The 17,193-nt window shown below is 42.1% G+C and overlaps 1 protein-coding gene across 1 annotated transcript; it reads left to right on the forward strand.

Moving 5' to 3' along the window:
- The first annotated feature begins 13,045 nt into the window (after positions 1–13,045).
- IFT22 (intraflagellar transport 22) lies at positions 13,046–16,264 on the forward strand. The gene is made up of 5 exons (XM_021550834.2): positions 13,046–13,113; positions 13,244–13,323; positions 13,394–13,483; positions 14,162–14,364; positions 15,249–16,264. Exons 1-5 carry the CDS (start codon positions 13,075–13,077, stop codon positions 15,395–15,397), a joined length of 561 nt encoding a protein of 186 aa, XP_021406509.1. The 5' UTR covers positions 13,046–13,074; the 3' UTR covers positions 15,398–16,264.
- The last annotated feature ends 929 nt before the right edge of the window (positions 16,265–17,193 follow it).

Genomic DNA, 17,193 nt, shown 5'->3' on the forward strand with positions numbered 1-17,193 from the left:
AAATAGAAAGCTACACTTTTTATGTCTGTTAATTAACGATTTGCCCAGGCAAGCAGGGCTAAATAAATTATTTGGATGCATTTCACCAATTCAGTTTAAGATAGAAGGGGCAGATGCACACTGGAAAGCCACGATGCAGAGCAGCACTGGGTAAGTAAAGAGGTAAGGGGCAGGTTTTTATTTATCAACCTTGTGAACTCTGGTGTCATAAAGAATAAATCCTTGGAGGACTGTCCTCCTGCACTCTGCTCACCTGCTGTGCAAATGCCAGCCTTACACTGTCATGTTAGAAGGATAATCCATGGGACATAAGTCATGTGGGCACATGGACTGTGTTTCAGCTTCCCAGTCCACTGGGCAAACCTGAGCCTTAAGACATCAGAAACTGTTCTGAGAAAATATCTGTAATTTCTTTAACCATACACACCCTGCATGCAAGCCAACCAATAAATGAAGTGGTGGAAAATAGAGACAATAAAAGGAATAAACAATGTTTGGTCTGATTTTTGTTCAGTTGAAAGGGAAAAACTGGAATGATATAGCAAAAGATGGATCTGTGGCATAGAAAGGTGGAAAAGCACTGTTGTATCTGTAAGCAGACTGCACTCCACAACAGAAATTCTATCTCAACTCTCCAGCACCACTTTTATTCCAAAAGTCAGTAATCAGCTGAAGAAGAAAAGTCACAATGTTGTTAGAATTTCAGGCAAACAAATTTTGAAAGACCAATCCCTAGGATTTTTCAAGTGCACTTTTCATGTGGATACTAAGAAGAGACCAAAGGAAAAGCAGCTTTGTTCTGGTTGATAAAACCTTGTGGAGCTTTAGAATTATGAAGTGTCCTTTTGAAGCTAGAATGAAGTCATTGATAAGATCATCTAAACCCAAAAATAACTTAGATAAACCCCTTCTAGCTTCCCAAAACGCCTAGATCATTGTGATATACAAAGCATTCAAGAAACCTTGGAAAATTGAAAGAGATGGATAAGAGGTTAGTAACAGTAGGAGTTCAAGACCTCTATTATAAATTAAATTATAAGATTACTAAGGTTATTGTAACATGCCTATTTCTGGGAAGTCAAACCAAACCTAAGCCAGACTGAAAATTTTATGCGACTGTGGAGGTTTTTCCTCTAAGCTAGTAGATAGCTACTGTGTGGACATTTCTTACATTTGACCAGGAATAAATTAATCACATTCAATATAGAATAGAATTGAAAAAAGTCTCACTTACACAAGCAGTTTAGCATACAGCAAGCATGATAGACAGTGTTATTATGTGAAGCATGAGAAATGAGTCAAAAGTCATGAATGGCAAAATTCATTGACCATAGATGAGAACTTTGCCTGAGTGAAGCACTTGTGTGGGTATTATAAAGTAATACAAGAGATAAAATAACTCAGATTGAAGCATAATTCAGTAGATGGAAAATGTGATGACTCAACTGATCAGCAAGACAAAGCCTATGTCCGGTGGAATTATACATACCCTGAGCATTATTGTGTCCTGGGAAAAAAGATTTATGTCACCTTTGATGTCAGGCATTGATCTGCACAGGCAAAGGGAGTTTGTGGACACACCCTTGATCCATCAGAATCATCAAGAATGCAGCAGTGCAGGGGTGCACACAGGTGTGATAAAGACAAGGCAGAAATAGCATCAAGGCTATTGTACTCAGACCTGCTAGAGTAGAAACACATCCAGAAGTAGCCAGGAAGGACTGTAAGAGTTACCTAGTCCTTTTTCCTTCTCCCAGTAAGAAGGAAAGATCTGTTATACACAGATTATTGTTGGCACAAATTTTTCTGCCTTGATCTGAAAGACCTCAAGATAGAAAGTCTCCATGGTCATCTGAAAACAAATTTCAATGTTTGTGCTCTGTTCTGGTAGTTTTTCTTAGCATCCAACCTCATTCTGATTTACTGTAATTTAAGCTCTTTATGGCTTACTTTCTTCATTATGGATGTAGAAAACTATTCCTCCTCTCATTGAAGAGACTTTTAATTCCTCAACATACTTTAACAAATGTTTTAATAACATTCCTTGTCTTTTAGAAGCAAAACAATGGCAGTTTCTTCAGGTCATATTAGATAGTGCTGCCTCTCTTTGGTATTCTCCTCTGGATTGTCCAACTGGTCTGCATCTATTTTATGATATCCATGACTTATATTTCTGTGGAATACCACTGCCCTGCTGAGGATTTGCCTTTTTGACATCTGTACATCATTGTTATCCCTGTTCAGTTTGGGATTCTCTACCTTTTCCACAGGACTGCTAGCCTGACATTCCCTCATCCTGTACTTGCTAGTTAAAATTATTCCTGCCAAAGCAAAGTGCCCTGCAGTTGTCCTTAATGAGTTTCATCTAATTTTATTCTGATTATATCACCAATTTGTCAAGATCACTTGAAGTTTTAATCCTGCCTTCCAGTACTCTTGCATTCAGTTCCAGCTTTGCCTCATCTACAGATTTAATAAGTATGCTCTCTCTTCCATCACTGAGGTCACTAAAGAAAACATTGGGAGGTCTGTCTCCATGTCTGTATCCCCAAACCATGATCCTGTTCATTAACTGTTCATTAAACATCATTCAGTCACCGGGGGCTGCCTGCTTGCTTGATGCTGTACAGGACATAAACACTGATATTAGAAATTCTCCAGAACACGAAGAATCTTGAACTTCTACAACAAAACAAAGTACTTTGTAGCATGCAGTGGGAGCAGCTACCAGAGTCTAGGCTGCAATTTTTACTGGAGTCACTGACTATAGGATATCCAGACTCAATGGCTTAGCTAATTTGAAAATCTGTCCTGAGTCATGGACTCTCTGAATCACAGAGAAGGGAGGACTTTCATGACCAAAGAATGTCTCGGCTTTGTACTCTGTCTCTTAAATCCTCCTGCTTCTCCTAATTTCCCCATAGATAAAGGTTGCTTGACTTGAGGAGCCCAGTATGAGTGGGAGTCTGAGTTCCCCTTTTGTATTGTGCAAGTCAGAGAAGAGAGAGCAGGCTCACTCCTTTTCTCACAAAACACACAAGTAAATGCACACAAAACACAAACCTAAGGAGTTATAGAAGTAAGCACCTTCATCCCAGCTCTTGCACACATGAGGCACTGCCACCTGCCCTGTGGAACCAACCAGTGGGGATGCAAGTGGGGAGACTGGTGTTCCCCTTCATCCACCCAGCAAATCTGAACGTTCTAGCCATATTTTTACAGTTTTTATTGAATTTTTTTTTTTTTAATCTCCTAGGAACTTTCTCCGTGGGTCATTACAACAAGGACTAACCACAATAGTCTGCTTTTCTTAGCTGGCTTTCACAGGGCCCCTAGAAGTTGGCTTTGGTCCTTCAAAAATTTGTGGGCTGCAAGCTGAAACTTGTTGCACTTGGTCCCATTGTATATGGACCACCACGTCCACAGCAAGATTCTGCCCAGCTAAGAGCCGAAATTGCCTCCTCCCCTCCTAAGTATTTTTACCTTAGGTGTCTGCAGTTCAGGTGGATTAACAGCAGCCATGTGCTTTCTCCCTCTTCTCTCTCCTGCCCTGTTCCACAAGCTGCTTACCTGTCAGCCTCTGTCTTCACACTGCAAACTGTTTGTCAGTCAGTGCCTCCCTGCAGCAGCCTGGCCCATGTTGGACCTACCACCCCAGCTGCAGGACCTTCCCTTTGCTCCTGCTGCAGGTGTTTCCCAGAGCCTGCTCCAGCGTGGCTTCCACTGCCTGTGTGTTACTGGCCAACAGTCACAATGCCATTGTTACTCTCCTATTTTCCTTACAGTTCTAGCTTCACCTTACCCTGCACATCCAGATTCACAGGACTCCTCTGATAACTGACATCACATATTTATTGGAGCATTCACATGAACCTCTCTCTTCTCTGTCTTCATTCTTTTCCTAAGATCCTATTTTCCAATTTAACTCTTCTTGTTTTCATAGACTTTGTCTGATTCAATGTGATTAATCTCCTTCATTATTTTAAAATAATTTAAAATCACTGCAAGATCTCTTTTTAAACAAGATAATACCAAAGCTCTTCAGTCTTGCTTTATAACTCAAAGCTGAAAGGCACAGTATTACTGTCATTTTCCTTGCTTTATCCCTTAATCATATCCTCTTTAGGTAGAGTAAGAAGTACTGAAAAGAGCACTCTCAACAAGAACTCACCAGTGGTTTAGGTAATAACAATAACACCTTTTTGATATATATTCTGTTCTTACTGTAATGCAGCCTAACATCCTGTTCAGTTGTTGGGGTCCCTTTTTTTTTTCCTACAGCTGTGTGTTAGGCTAGGAGCTCTGGGGATTATTTAAAGAGACTATTTTCCAGATTTATCAATTTACCTTTATGAACATTTTGGTCTCCTCGTTCCAAGGGGAGCAATCATCCAAGCCAGCACTGTTCAGTGGCACTGTCCTGCTCTTTAGCTGGCTCTCTACTCAATCTCCTCTCTTGAACCTGACAGATTCCTCCATGGAAGCAATAAAAAGGCAGGCAAGGTGTTAAATACGAAAGATTGCAGGCATTAAAGGATAAAGTCACTGCAAAGCAACAGGTTCCAAGTATTTCTTGGCTAAGCACATGTACACTAATGCTAGCTTAGGTGTTCACAGTATACTTCACTGTCAGCAATGGATTCCACACCTAATGGGCTTGGTTTCCAAAATCCATCCCTCTTCCAGGGCCTCGCTTCCATTTTTAAATGACCCAAGCTGGAGCTACTAAATTGTATTTTACTTATATTCAGCTCCACACACAGAACACAAATCTCTTTTACCACAAGAAATGCTCTCCATCTCTCTGTTTTCTCTTCTGCCTAAGGGAAATCAATCTCTCTACAAATGCAAAGCCAATTCCTAAATAATCCTCTGGGATTACACTGGCTCACAGCCCCTCATGCCACGGGGTCTCAGGCAGGAAGGATACATGGGCTGTCAGTCTACACCCAGAAAGAATCTGGTTGAACTCCCTGACCTACCAGAGCCATCAGGAAATCTCTCAGTGCCTCCTTTTGTAACACAGGGTTCAGTGCTCTGTTATGTATCATGGCTATTGTAAGGATAACAGGAATGGAATAAAAATTACATGGTATAAATAGTAACAACAATGAAAGAAGAGAAATAAAAATAAAAGAAGCAAGATGAGATGTAATCTAAAAAGATATATAAATTGTTTTTTGGCAGAAAGAAAATTATAAAGTCTGCAAGATGCTATGAAATGTTTAAAATTATTGTTGCCCAAAAAAAAAGAAATAAAAGCCTTTGACCAGACTAAGGAGATTTTTGGTATGTGATGGAATGGTAGGACAAGACTATCAGCCTTGCTGTGTGCCTGGAAAGAAGTGTCTCCCAGCATTTTTTGGCTCCATTCAGAATATTTAACTCTCACATTGTTGTGAAAAACCCAGTGCAGTGCCCCAGTGGAGGGTGATGCCCTGTTCTGCATTGAAAACAGGTGTTCAGCTGGCTGCATTCTAGTGGAGCACAGGAGATTTGTCCTAGATTTTCTGGACATGATCTCTAGGTAATATTTGCCCTTGTTTTCAGATGTTTCAGTAAAATCAGATAATAACTGTTGATGTACTGAGCCTTCCCTGAATGGACTGACAATAGATTCCCAGAGCTGAGCTGTAGGCAGGGCAGAGGGGGATCCTGGCCAGTGTACCTGGAGGTGAGTGGACTTTGGTGCTGCAGTTCTGGAGCATTTCTGGTTTATTGGGACTGGGACACTCCAGCTGTGCCTGTGATCCACAGAAGTGCAGTCCCTGCCTGGGGATCAGGAGAACAACAGCCCTGATAACCCAACCATTCATTTCCTTAATTTTCAAGCTGTGTTAGGTGAAGAACTACATTAACAAAAACTCTCCACTGTGTTTACTCATTTTAAATGGCTTTGAGATACAATTTCCTCAAAAGGTCCTATACAATCAATCTCCATTGTTCTGTATATATTTGCAGAAGATAACAGCTTCATTAAAATATGGTGTGCTATTAACTGCAGTAAATGTATAGCCTTAAACCTTAAAATGTAATGTAATTAAATAAGAAATATGAACCTAAGGAGGTTAAGTGCAATCAACCACTGACATACACATTTGATTTTAATTAAAAAACACACACAGAGGGAAATAAAGGGCCTCCGTACATACTTGGATAACAGGAAATCCCCTGGACATAAAAATAGTGAATTTAAGAATGGAGAATATAAAGGTCTAGTTCAAATTTAAGATTTTATGACTGAGGACTCCATTAAATCTTTGAACACTTACAGTAAAGAGTTTGGAATCGTTCCAGTCCAATTCTTTATGTTCTCACAAGTGACAGATTATACTTCTGAACTTCTATGGCAAAAGAAAGAAAGAGTGATTGTATTAATCCATCTAAATCTGCAGCTTGCTAATTAAGATGAAAACTATAACAATCTGTGCTTAGGTGAAGTGCAGTATTTTTATAACCTGGCTCAAGACAGCATCACTAGCCAAGCCAAAAGTAGAAGATTTAAACTCTCAAATTATTGAAGAACAATAAAAAAAGAACCACTTAATACTAAATTATCAACAATCTGTATTAAATATGAGCTCTTTCATAGCACCCACTCTACTTTGCTTTCTATATTTCCAAGACATTCCTCGTGGTGTTTAAAATACAGAGAACAACATAGTGCTTCAAGCCTCACCTGCAGCAGTGGAAGGAGGTTCAGTCAGGTTTAAACTGATTGTTGCCCAAAAAAAATTCCTCTGACAAATTCCTGCAGTGGCAACCCCAGAGGGCCAGTCTCACATAGTGGTTTTTGTAGCCCAGAGATATTAAGGAGGGAATTTCAAATGAGGATTTTGCAAGTGAGCCAAGCATTGGAAACTAATGCACTACCTTTACTAGGTTTTAAAGGGAATTGAGGCAAAATTATCAAGAATAAATCTTTTAAAGTTTAGGATGTAGAGTTAAGAATTCATCACTGCATCCAGGTACCTAAGCAAAGGAGCAAGGATTTTATTCCAAGCTTCTCAAAACATACTAATTACTGGTATAAATCTGTTGTCACTAGTGGCATATTGCCAACAGGTAATTGAGCCTTAAATGAAAATGAATGTGAGACATGTGAAAAGACAGCTGATTTGACCCAGGATGTCAGCAGAAACATAATGTCTGGAAGGATCATTCATGGGGTTAAGGAACTCGTGTGTTTGGCCATAAACTGCAAAGTAACACGAGTCAAACCAGAGAATGAAATTGAGAGAAAACACAATCTTCCTGTCAGTAGACTCTCCTCTCCTACAGGGTACATGGCAGTCCCTCTAAAGACACTACACACTGCTTTCCTCTCTTTTTATGAAGTCATTGAGGTCTGGCTTGAGTGAATAACCAGAACAGACAATGTTAATGTAATGTCTCTCCCCAGACCAACACGGGTGGCAAACACCACAGCTGCCACTGAGAAACAAAGCTGACTTTGAAATTCTGTATTCAAAACAAAAAGCATACGGCTCCAATAGAAAAGGATCCAAGAGTCCTTGTGAATCACAAATTAACAATTAGCCTGTGATTGTCTTCTTTCAGTACTTTCAGGTCTGCCACCTCTGACAGCATTTTTACCAAACATTAAGGAAGATTTTTTACCCAGCCTAACAAGGCTGCCACACTCCTTCTTCCAAGAGTAAAGGTTGCCAAAAACATTCCAGCACAATATTCCTCATTTCTCACCATCAAGGTGTGTTTCTCTTTGCCTTCCCTCACAAACAGGTATTGGGAACACCAGATTTAGGAGGTCTGACTAATGGTATGTATATATGCATGCTTTAATTCCACGTACATGTGCACAGCAGCCAAAAGGTCCTCCTTTGTCTCACTTGGCCATGTCCCCACTGGTCCTCATTACCTCCATTTTGTTAGCACCAGGCTTTTGTGCAGTTTTCCAGTAAATGGGTTCATAGAGCTGATTATTTTATTTTATTTTTTTTATCCCAGAGGTATCAGGCTAGTTTTCAATTTAATCTGTTCCATCTAAACAGGTAATTGGGAGGAAGCTGGATGAAGAACTGGGAGGCAAATACTATTCTTTGAGTGGTGATACAGATAAATGTCATATGTAAAAGAGCATATATCCACAGTGTAAATTAGAGTTCAGGCTCAGTCAGCAGGCAGTGAAGACTCTCCTAAACAGATGCTTCCAATGGTAATTCAGAATACCTAAACCAGAAGCCTAAAATTAAACAGCATGAACATGACAAACCCAGAGTGTCTCAGTACTGTAATTCCCACAAAGAGTTGAGGTTCTACTTACAAATGCAAATGATCTGGGCTTAAGCAGAAATACTTTTGCCTAATGTTTTTTTTCCATGGAAAAACTGAAACCTTCCCCTGTGAGGGGCAGTGAAGACCCTCTGAAGGGCTCTCCTGCTAACACAATAAACATCTGTGGGTTCTTTCCTCCCTAATGCTGTTTTTCTAGGGGTCCCTCTCTGATGAATTAGCAGTCCCAGTAGATTGTGGCAAACAATCCCACACACCACATTTTAGGAAACAGTACTTCTTGGAACTGATTGGTTTGGTCTGCCTTAATGCAGGCAAGTTAACACCACATTATCAAATGGACTGAGGTCACCAACCTCCACAAGATGATCTGCTTGATCCTGTTCAGGGCAAAAAACAAAAAAGAAAAAGAAAATTAAAAAGCTTGGATTCCTTACAGAAATCTGAGTGCTCCAAGCTGGAAGCAGTAGGCTTGGTCACTCACAGCCCACCCACTTACAGATCAAGATGGACTGGAACAACCTTGTCCATAAGCCAGAAAAGTGAAGGGGGTTGGGAGGTGGGAGGAAGAGTTTCATATTTCATCTACCACTTTTAATAGAAAACAGAATGTGGTGGGAGGTTGAAAGAAAAATAGCAAATCCCTGGAGATCCTAAATGTTGGCCTTGCAAGTCAAACCTGTCAATCACACCGTGTGCCCTCCAACTCTACTTCTTGACAGGAGGGAAAGAAAGGAGGAACAGACTGGCACATTCAGCCACTAGGTGTTACTGTTGCTCCACAGACTTTAAAATAAGGAAAACATCTATCAGAGGCATCATCTGCAGCTGCACCTAAAGATTTAAACCACAGAAACTACCTCCAACTTCTGGATTCATGTACTGCAGCTCAAAAATCAGAACTCTTTGGTGTCTTTTCTTAGGGTGGCCATAGAGGCAGACATGTTCCTTGGTCTTGTTTTTCATCTCTGCTTTGTTTCTCCATCTATATAATGGAAATAAAGATCCTCATCTCTCCTGGGAAGGATGTTGAGGCCACAGATCAATAAGAGTTGAAGTCCTTGACAATCTGTTGGCATCAACAAAGCAATAAGGTTTTGTATGAGCTGTTCCTGTTGATTCCAGAATAGGTTTCCTGAGAGAGACTGAACTGAGTGTTACCCACAGACTCATGACAAAGAGCAGGGCTGCACTGCACCCCTGTCAATGCACCTTAATGTCCTGTTTCCCTTTGGTCTCTTGCCATAGCTACACCCAAAGATTTTTCCAGAGAGCAGCCACACTTCATCCAAACCATCATTTACTTAATCAGCTACGCTTTGAGCCCCAGAGACACATCCCTGCCCTGAGCTGCTCAACCAACAAGCTTTGAGATTACAATATTGATTTTCTCCTTCATTTTTAATAACAGCCTACAATGCTCAAAAATAGGTGTTCCTTCCTCTCAGTCCCTGTATTCCATGCCTTGCCTCCAGGTGAACCAGTATCTGTCTGCACCCACTGAAGAGCTGTTTCTGCACACACACAATAAATGTCATGCAACACACAGCAAGCAGGCAGAGCCTGCCCTTCATGGTGAGCTGTGCCATGTGGTTGTATTTCTAAGCCAGGCAGCATTTTCACACACAACTGGAATGCTCCAGGGTATGTTTCCCAAAGTTTGGAAACATTGCTACAGTACATTAAACAAAGCACCAATACTGAGCCACAAAAGCTTATGAAAAATTTTTTTGAGTTGTTTTCATAGGAAAATTTTTATGTGCCACATTAAATGAAATACAATGCAAACTTAAAATACTGAAAGGCTGAATGGTTTGCAAGTGCTCAAGTATTATCTAAAAGCTGACTGGCAATACATTTTACTGCTGCTTCCAGTAAAACCAGTGGTCTCTGCCTTGGAGGCAAATATCCTCTGATCTGCAATTCAGGCAAAAAGCATCACTTGCCCTCATACAGCAATCACTGCATCTCTCACTCAAGTTCTTACTGGCATTTCTAGAGCATAGAAAAGCTTTATTAAAATATCATTGATATCTTGCAGTGGCTTTTGAGGGGTAAAAGGAGGATTTTACAAAGAAAGTCACCTGAAGATGATAATTTTTGCTTGCTACCGAAACATTATGGTGGAAAACCTGCCATCTAATAAATGCAAGACATAAAGACCATTACCAGCATTTTCTGTAGTTCAATGTAAATAGATCACTTATTGCTGGGGTTTCCTCCCTACTGCAGTCTGACAGGGAGTTTTAAATCAGTGAAGGAAAATGATTCACACACATGTGCTCTCAGCAAACAATACACCAGGCACTAACATAGCTTTACCCATATGCCTAAGGCAGATGCTGATAACATCAAATGTACTTGACTTAGATGCCTTTGAAAACAGTTACCCTAAGTGGCTTGAAAGCTTAATTCCCACTTTCTAAAGTCACTTCAAACCCTAAATCACATGGATAAATCCAAAAATTGCACCCTTAGTCGGCTCTGCTCTCCTTACTCTTCAGTGGCTAATATAAACATACAAAAACCCTATCTGACACTCCATCTAAAAATTAATCCTAATTGCTTTCTGGGCAGCAGCACAGACAGCCAGTTTTACCCAGTTTCAGTTACCTCTTATGCATTTTTTTCCCTTCTTCTGTGCTGGTGTCCACAATAGGACCCTTTATAACATATTTCTCTTCATGTGCTAGTGTCAGCTAATACCATAAACCAGCTGAGGCTGTCCTGGTTCTTCTCTCTGGGCCACCCTTTCTGTCTTTCCTTTGGAAGTTAAGGGTCTGAAATGTGGAAAACAACAAAGCTGTGGAAAGAATTAACTATGACTTGTCCCAACTCATTGTGAATTTGGTCCTGAATCATGCAGAACACAAACAGAAAGCACACATCCAGTCTGTTACAGCAGAATCAAGTTCACAGGTAGTTGCAGCTACTGCTTTTTCATTGTCTTAGTCCCAAAAAGCTGAAAAGAAAGGGCTTTGTGATATTTAAAATATATGTGAACATCAGGATGCCACTGCCACACTGAACCACTGTAAACTATCCCTACACAAGGAGTGAAACAACAAATGAGTCTCCACTGTGACAGAGTAGACTGTACCCCCTCAGTGAGAGCAGAGCATTTCTGGTTCACATTTATTAGCAGTACTGGTAATAAACATTTACACTGTGGTAGCGCCTAGAGGCCCTGTTTGAAAGCTTGTCTAGAAGTGCTATTGTACCTGGGCACTAAACAGCTCTGAAGCAGCACATCTGTCTGCCAGATGTTTTATTTTCTTAGAAGCTGCTATTTCAAAAAGTCTCTTGCCTCTCCTAACAAGCCTTAATAAGAATCTTCAAGAGCTTGGCTTCATCATCCTTCCAAGGAGAATCTGCTGTTAAAACTGCAAAGAAACAAGGAAGGAGAGCACTGCTGGAGCTAGTGAGGGACACCAGGGCAATGCAGAATGGTCTGAATTCCACATTGACAGAGGGCTCTGGAAGAGGGCACTGACCTCTGCCTGTTTCATCCCTCCAGGGCTGCCCTCCACGGCACTGGGGGCCAATGTAGGAGCAGCATTGCATGGATGTGGCCAGCAACGGGGTGCAGCAGTGAGCTTGGTGGTCTCTATTCCATCCTTCATTGACTTTTGGACCCTGAAAGTTAGCACAGGAGTGATGGGCTTTATCTTCTCATGGTTCAAAGATTGGTATCTATGGGCAGAAAAACAGTTTGAGAGGGACTTTGCACTTTCTCCCACTTCTGCCCTCAAAAGCCATCAGCTGTTCCTGCTCTGGTCAGTGACAGGGCTCACACAACTCAGTGGTTGGAAATACTGTCTCCTGCTGAAAGGAGCAGCTGGGGAATGTCAGGAAGATTTCCTCCTTACCGAAGCGCCCTGGGCCACAGCAGCACATACATTGTGAAGGATCCCTTTGCTCTTTTGCTGTGACACCACATTTGTTCCAGCAGACCTATGAGCAGGCTGGGCAGAGCAGGGGAACAGAGAGGGAACAATGGGGACAACGCACACAGAATTCACAGAATGACCGGGTTGGAAGAGACCTTTCAGATCAAGTCCAACCCAGTCCCTACACCTCAACTAAACCCTGGCAGCCAGTGCCATATCCAGGCTTTGTTAAACACACCCATGGATGGGGGGACTCCACCACCTCCTCGGGCAGACGATTCCAGCACTTTATCACTCTTTCAGTAAAAAACTTTTTCCTAATATCCAACCTGTATTTCCCTTGGCGCAGCTTAAGACTGCGTCCTCTCGTTCTGTCAAGCAAGGACAGCGCGGGGACAGAGCAGGGACACGGCGAGGACACACGCTGCGGGCACAGTCTGGGGACACCAAGGGGACACTGCGGGGACGGAGGGAGGACGCAGGGGACGGAGCGGGGACACTGCGAGGGCGGCGAGGCGACATGAGGGGGACGGAGGAGTAAAGAGAGCGCGGAGGGAGCGGTCACAGAGCGCGGGCACAGCGCGGACACGGGCACAGCGCGGAACGGGCACAGCGCGGGCGCGGGCACAGCGCGGGCACAGCGCGGACACGGGCACAGCGCGGGCACAGCGCGGGCGCGGGCACAGCGCGGACACGGACACAGCGCGGAACGGGCACAGCGCGGGCGCGGGCACAGCGCGGAACGGGCACAGCGCGGAACGGGCACAGCGCGGGCACAGCGCGGACACGGGCACAGCGCGCCGCCCACAGCCCGAGCGCTGCCGCCCCTCACGGCGCGGCCCGCGCCTCCCGTCACGTGAGCGCGGCAGAGCCAATGGGCGCGCTGGCGCCGGTTGCCGGGCAGCGCGCGCGGGGGCGCGGCGCGGCCGCCATGCTGAGGGCCAAGGTGCTGCTGGTGGGGCCCCGTGAGGTGAGCGCGGCCCGGAGCCCCAGCGAGGGAGGGAGGGAGGGATGGCGCGGGGAGCTTGGGTGAGCTGTAGTCTGGCACGTTAAATTCCTGTGTGTGTGTCTGTGTGTCTTTCACCCCCGCGTTGTGCCAGTCGGGCAAGTCGGTGCTGGCCAACTTCGTGTCCGAGAGCACGGAAGGGATCTGCAGCTACAGCCCCACGCAGGGCGTCAGGTGAGCCAGGGCCCCGCGCCCCCTGTGCCGCCCGCGCCATCGAGCCCACGCGTGTCCGTCATCTCCGCAGGATCCTGGAGTACGAGAAGCCCAGCCTCGGCGGGAGCAGCAAGGGAGCTGGCTGTCGGTTCGAGCTCTGGGACTGCAGCGGTGATCAGAAGTAAGCCGGCATTGTTACTTCCTCCAGGTTACTGAAATCCTGATAGATCTGTTTACAGCATATTCTTAAAGCTCAAGCCAATGATCTGTTTGATATGAAGACAATTCCTGACTCTTTACCCCAATATATTTTTATAGTTTTTGTTGTAAAGCATCTAACACTAGGTACACTCTGCCGTGATAACCCCTGAACTCTGTTTTGGATAAGGACTGACTCAAACAGTAAAGTCCACAACTCCTGGAATGAAGTTACAGATACAGGAGACAGAGGCCCACTCTGTGATTGCCTTCATCTCCGTTAAATTATGTGAATGGACTTCAAACAACATGTGCATATGATTGAGGCCTTAATTTCTAAAATGTAATTGTGAATGATCCGTTCTTAGGGAAATGTTTAATTAAGTTAAAATGAGCATTTGACGAAAGTTTAATTAAGTTAATGAGCATTTGACCAAATTCTACATTGTCAGAAAATCATCAAATTAGAAAATCACGAGATCAACTGTCACAATAGATAAGTCAAAATACTTGGAATATGATATATAGCTGGCATGGTTACTGATGTTGTAGTTAAAAAAGTACTTAATGTGTTCTTGAGAAGGGGAAAAAACTTGAGGAAATTTGAGTGCATGTTTCTGCTCTACAGCGCTCAGTCTTTCAATTCTCTGTGTTTTTCAAGGTTTGAAACATGCTGGCCAGCTCTGATGAAGGACTCTCATGGTGTAATAATAATCTTCAACCCTGAGCTGCCCAGCCACCTGAAAGAAATCGAGATGTGGTACTCATGCTTCGTGCAGCAGCAGCCACTGCTTGACAGTCAGTGTCTCCTGGTGGCACATCACAAGCCAGGCAGTGCAGGGGACACAGAAAACCTGTCCTTGGGTAAGGAGATGGAGAACTCCATTTGTAGCTCAGAGCTTTTCATTGATCTTTGTGACTTCAAATTTGTTAATACTTCATGGTTTTTTCATCTAAATCTGTTGATTAAAGAGCACTAAAGTGCTTTGAAAAAGCAGAAATAATGGATTTCAAAGGTGAGCAATATTCCTGTTTCTGGGAATGGGGAAGGGAAAGTGTCAGTGGCTTCTCCAAGTGTATATGCAGCTGAACCAGAAATTAGAACTCCTGCCTTATTTCCTTATGAGATGTAGTTTGGTTCTTACATTGGATTTTTTTTTTTTTTTTTTTGTGTAACAGACACCCTTTAGGGCATTTAAGTCTGTATTTTGCCAGCCAAAAGAACAGGAGCTCTTCAAAATAAAAGGCAAATGAGCTGCATCTTAAAATTAGCAATAGGTACCTTAGATACTGCAGAATTATTTGTGACTATTTATGGCTGTGAAAACACACATTCCCTTCTGGGCAACCTGTTTAAACAAGGACATGTTTGTTATAAGTATTAATATATTAATACATATTTAATACAACAATATTATTCCATAACTTCTTTGAAGTAATCAAAGAGTATCATATCACTTTAATAATAAAACTGTAGTTCAGTGCTCAATTTGTTTAATTCTGCTTAACTGAATATGAGACCAAAACTAGACTTTACACTTGAATAATAATAAATTTTGAAGAATTTAATCTGGCAATAAGCTATATTTGTTTGCAACACTGACAAACTCTGCTGCATTTCTCCTTGCCCTGTTCTGTGTTATCTGGGGTGTCAAACATTGTGTGCCACTGAATTCCAGCTGAGCTGTTTCATGATTGTGACTATTTCTAAGAAGAATATACCTAATTATTCTTATTTATTTTCATAGCTTATCCACTGAACAAGCTAAAATTGATACATTCCAACTTAGAGGAAGATCCTGAAGATGTTCGGATGGAATTTATCAAATACTTCAGAAGCATTGTCACCATAATAAATGAGAGCAGAGAGAGGGAAGAAATGTCAATTATCTCATAATATTAAAAAATATACTGAACAAGGAAGAAAAAACATTATTTTCCCTTTGTAAGCTATATTAGCCTGTGAACAAACCGTCCCTAGGAGAATTTTCTAGGCTACAAATACTTCAGTCTGTCAAGAGGGTCTGACATCAAGTGAACTGTGGTGCCAAGGAGATGGCTGCACATCCAGGAATCCGAGTGCAGTTTTGTAGCTGCGCTTTGGTATCAGAGGCACAGGAAGGCGTTTCCATGTTGCTGTGGCCCAAAATACAAAGGTTTGGGTCATGTCTTCAGAATTCCTCTGTGCAGGGCTGCTTGGAGAAGAAAGCCTGACAGAACATAAGACTGGAGTTCTGCTGAAGCACCTGGGCGAGGTGCTCATGTTAGCTGGAGAAGGCTTGTCTTTGGAAGTACAAACTGATTGGAATAGAGATCTAAGAAGTGATGGTGTAGAATCCATGTTTTTATGTTCCAAGTTGTCCTTGTCGTTCCCTTGAGGAGAGCACATTGCACAGCCATTGCCTTGGCAGGACAGAGCAGGCTGCAGTCTTTCCCAAGACTAAGTTTTTCTTCTTTTCCAACAAAACAAACGTGTTGTGAGGACACTGTTTAGGTCTCTCTGGGAGGAAGGAATTGAAATCTTGGTTTAATGCAATATTCTGACTTATATTAGGAGCTCAAATAAGTTCTGAATTCTCCAGAGGAGGAAAAGCTGTTTCAAAACTTTACTGTTCCCTGTTGCATTGAAATAAATGGTTTCAGAGATTATTTACTTTCTGATTTGTTTGGTTTGCACTCATTCCTGTTCTTTGTGTGTTTTGCTGAAGAGGGTATTTTTTTGTATCATGTATCACTAAGGCAATAAAAACATTTAAAAAATGCATCCTCTTTGTTCTCAAAGGGGAAGTTAATTATGGGTTTGTGGAACTCTTAGCAGCTTGTTTCATTTTTAGGAAGGAAAATAGTTAATAAATTGTAATATATTTCAGCCTACAACAAGAGACATTTACAAAAACTTGGACCCAAGTAGCCAAAGAAATGACAACACATTGACACTATCTTTTAATAAACATCCTTTAGAGAAAGTATGTTAAAAACCAGGAAGTACTTAATGTATTTTGGTGCAAGACAACAGAAGTAAGAGATTCTTGGGTTTTTTGGTGATCCAGCCTAATAAATTTCTATTTTTTCCTATGTTCATAGTTCTTCTCTAAGCAGTGAGTAGCCTGCCCTTGTGCAAGTGGCATGTGAGGTGAAAGATTCAAAGATCTCTGAACAGTTCCTGTTCTGCCATTAAAGCTGAAAGCTACAGATGATTCTGGGAGGCAAAGAGGGTGGTACTGAAGGAAAATATCAGTACATTGAGAGAAAAGATACTAGGAAATAAGTGAAATAAGCAGAAAAAGATTAATAGGTTGTAGGTGAATAGTGGGAGGCTGGCATTTCAACATCTGTCTTATTTACATGACTTCTGAACAATCAGGTTTTCCATGCTGGCAATCAGTGTCATAGGGTGGTCTGTTGGAGGCAGTTATTAAAAATACACAATCTAACTAGAGAACAGTTTTTTACATGCTGCCTTGGATTACTTTTTCCTTGTTTCCAGCTGTGTGGTGCTGGAGCCAATTCTTAAAATATACTGCCTTAATAAATTCAGTTTTTCCCAACAGCAACATTGTGATATTCACTGGTAAAAGATTGGTGTGAAACCTACCAAATATTTTACTTGGCATGTAAAACTGTTTGTGTGATTCCAGGGTCTAAAAGTCAGTGAACTCTCCTGTTCACCACCTTGCTTCATATAAAATGTTA

The sequence above is a fragment of the Lonchura striata genome, chromosome 19 (assembly GCF_050655825.1).
Source record: "Lonchura striata isolate lonStrDom1 chromosome 19, ASM5065582v1, whole genome shotgun sequence".
Lineage (NCBI taxonomy): Eukaryota > Metazoa > Chordata > Aves > Passeriformes > Estrildidae > Lonchura > Lonchura striata.

Coding starts and splice junctions, on each gene's coding strand:
- IFT22 (XM_021550834.2), top strand. CDS start 13,075: ATGCTGAGGGCCAAGGTGCTGCTGGTGGGGCCCCGTGAG. Junction 13,114..13,243: donor TGCTGGTGGGGCCCCGTGAG/GTGAGCGCGGCC, acceptor GCGTTGTGCCAG/TCGGGCAAGTCGGTGCTGGC. Junction 13,484..14,161: donor GACTGCAGCGGTGATCAGAA/GTAAGCCGGCAT, acceptor GTGTTTTTCAAG/GTTTGAAACATGCTGGCCAG.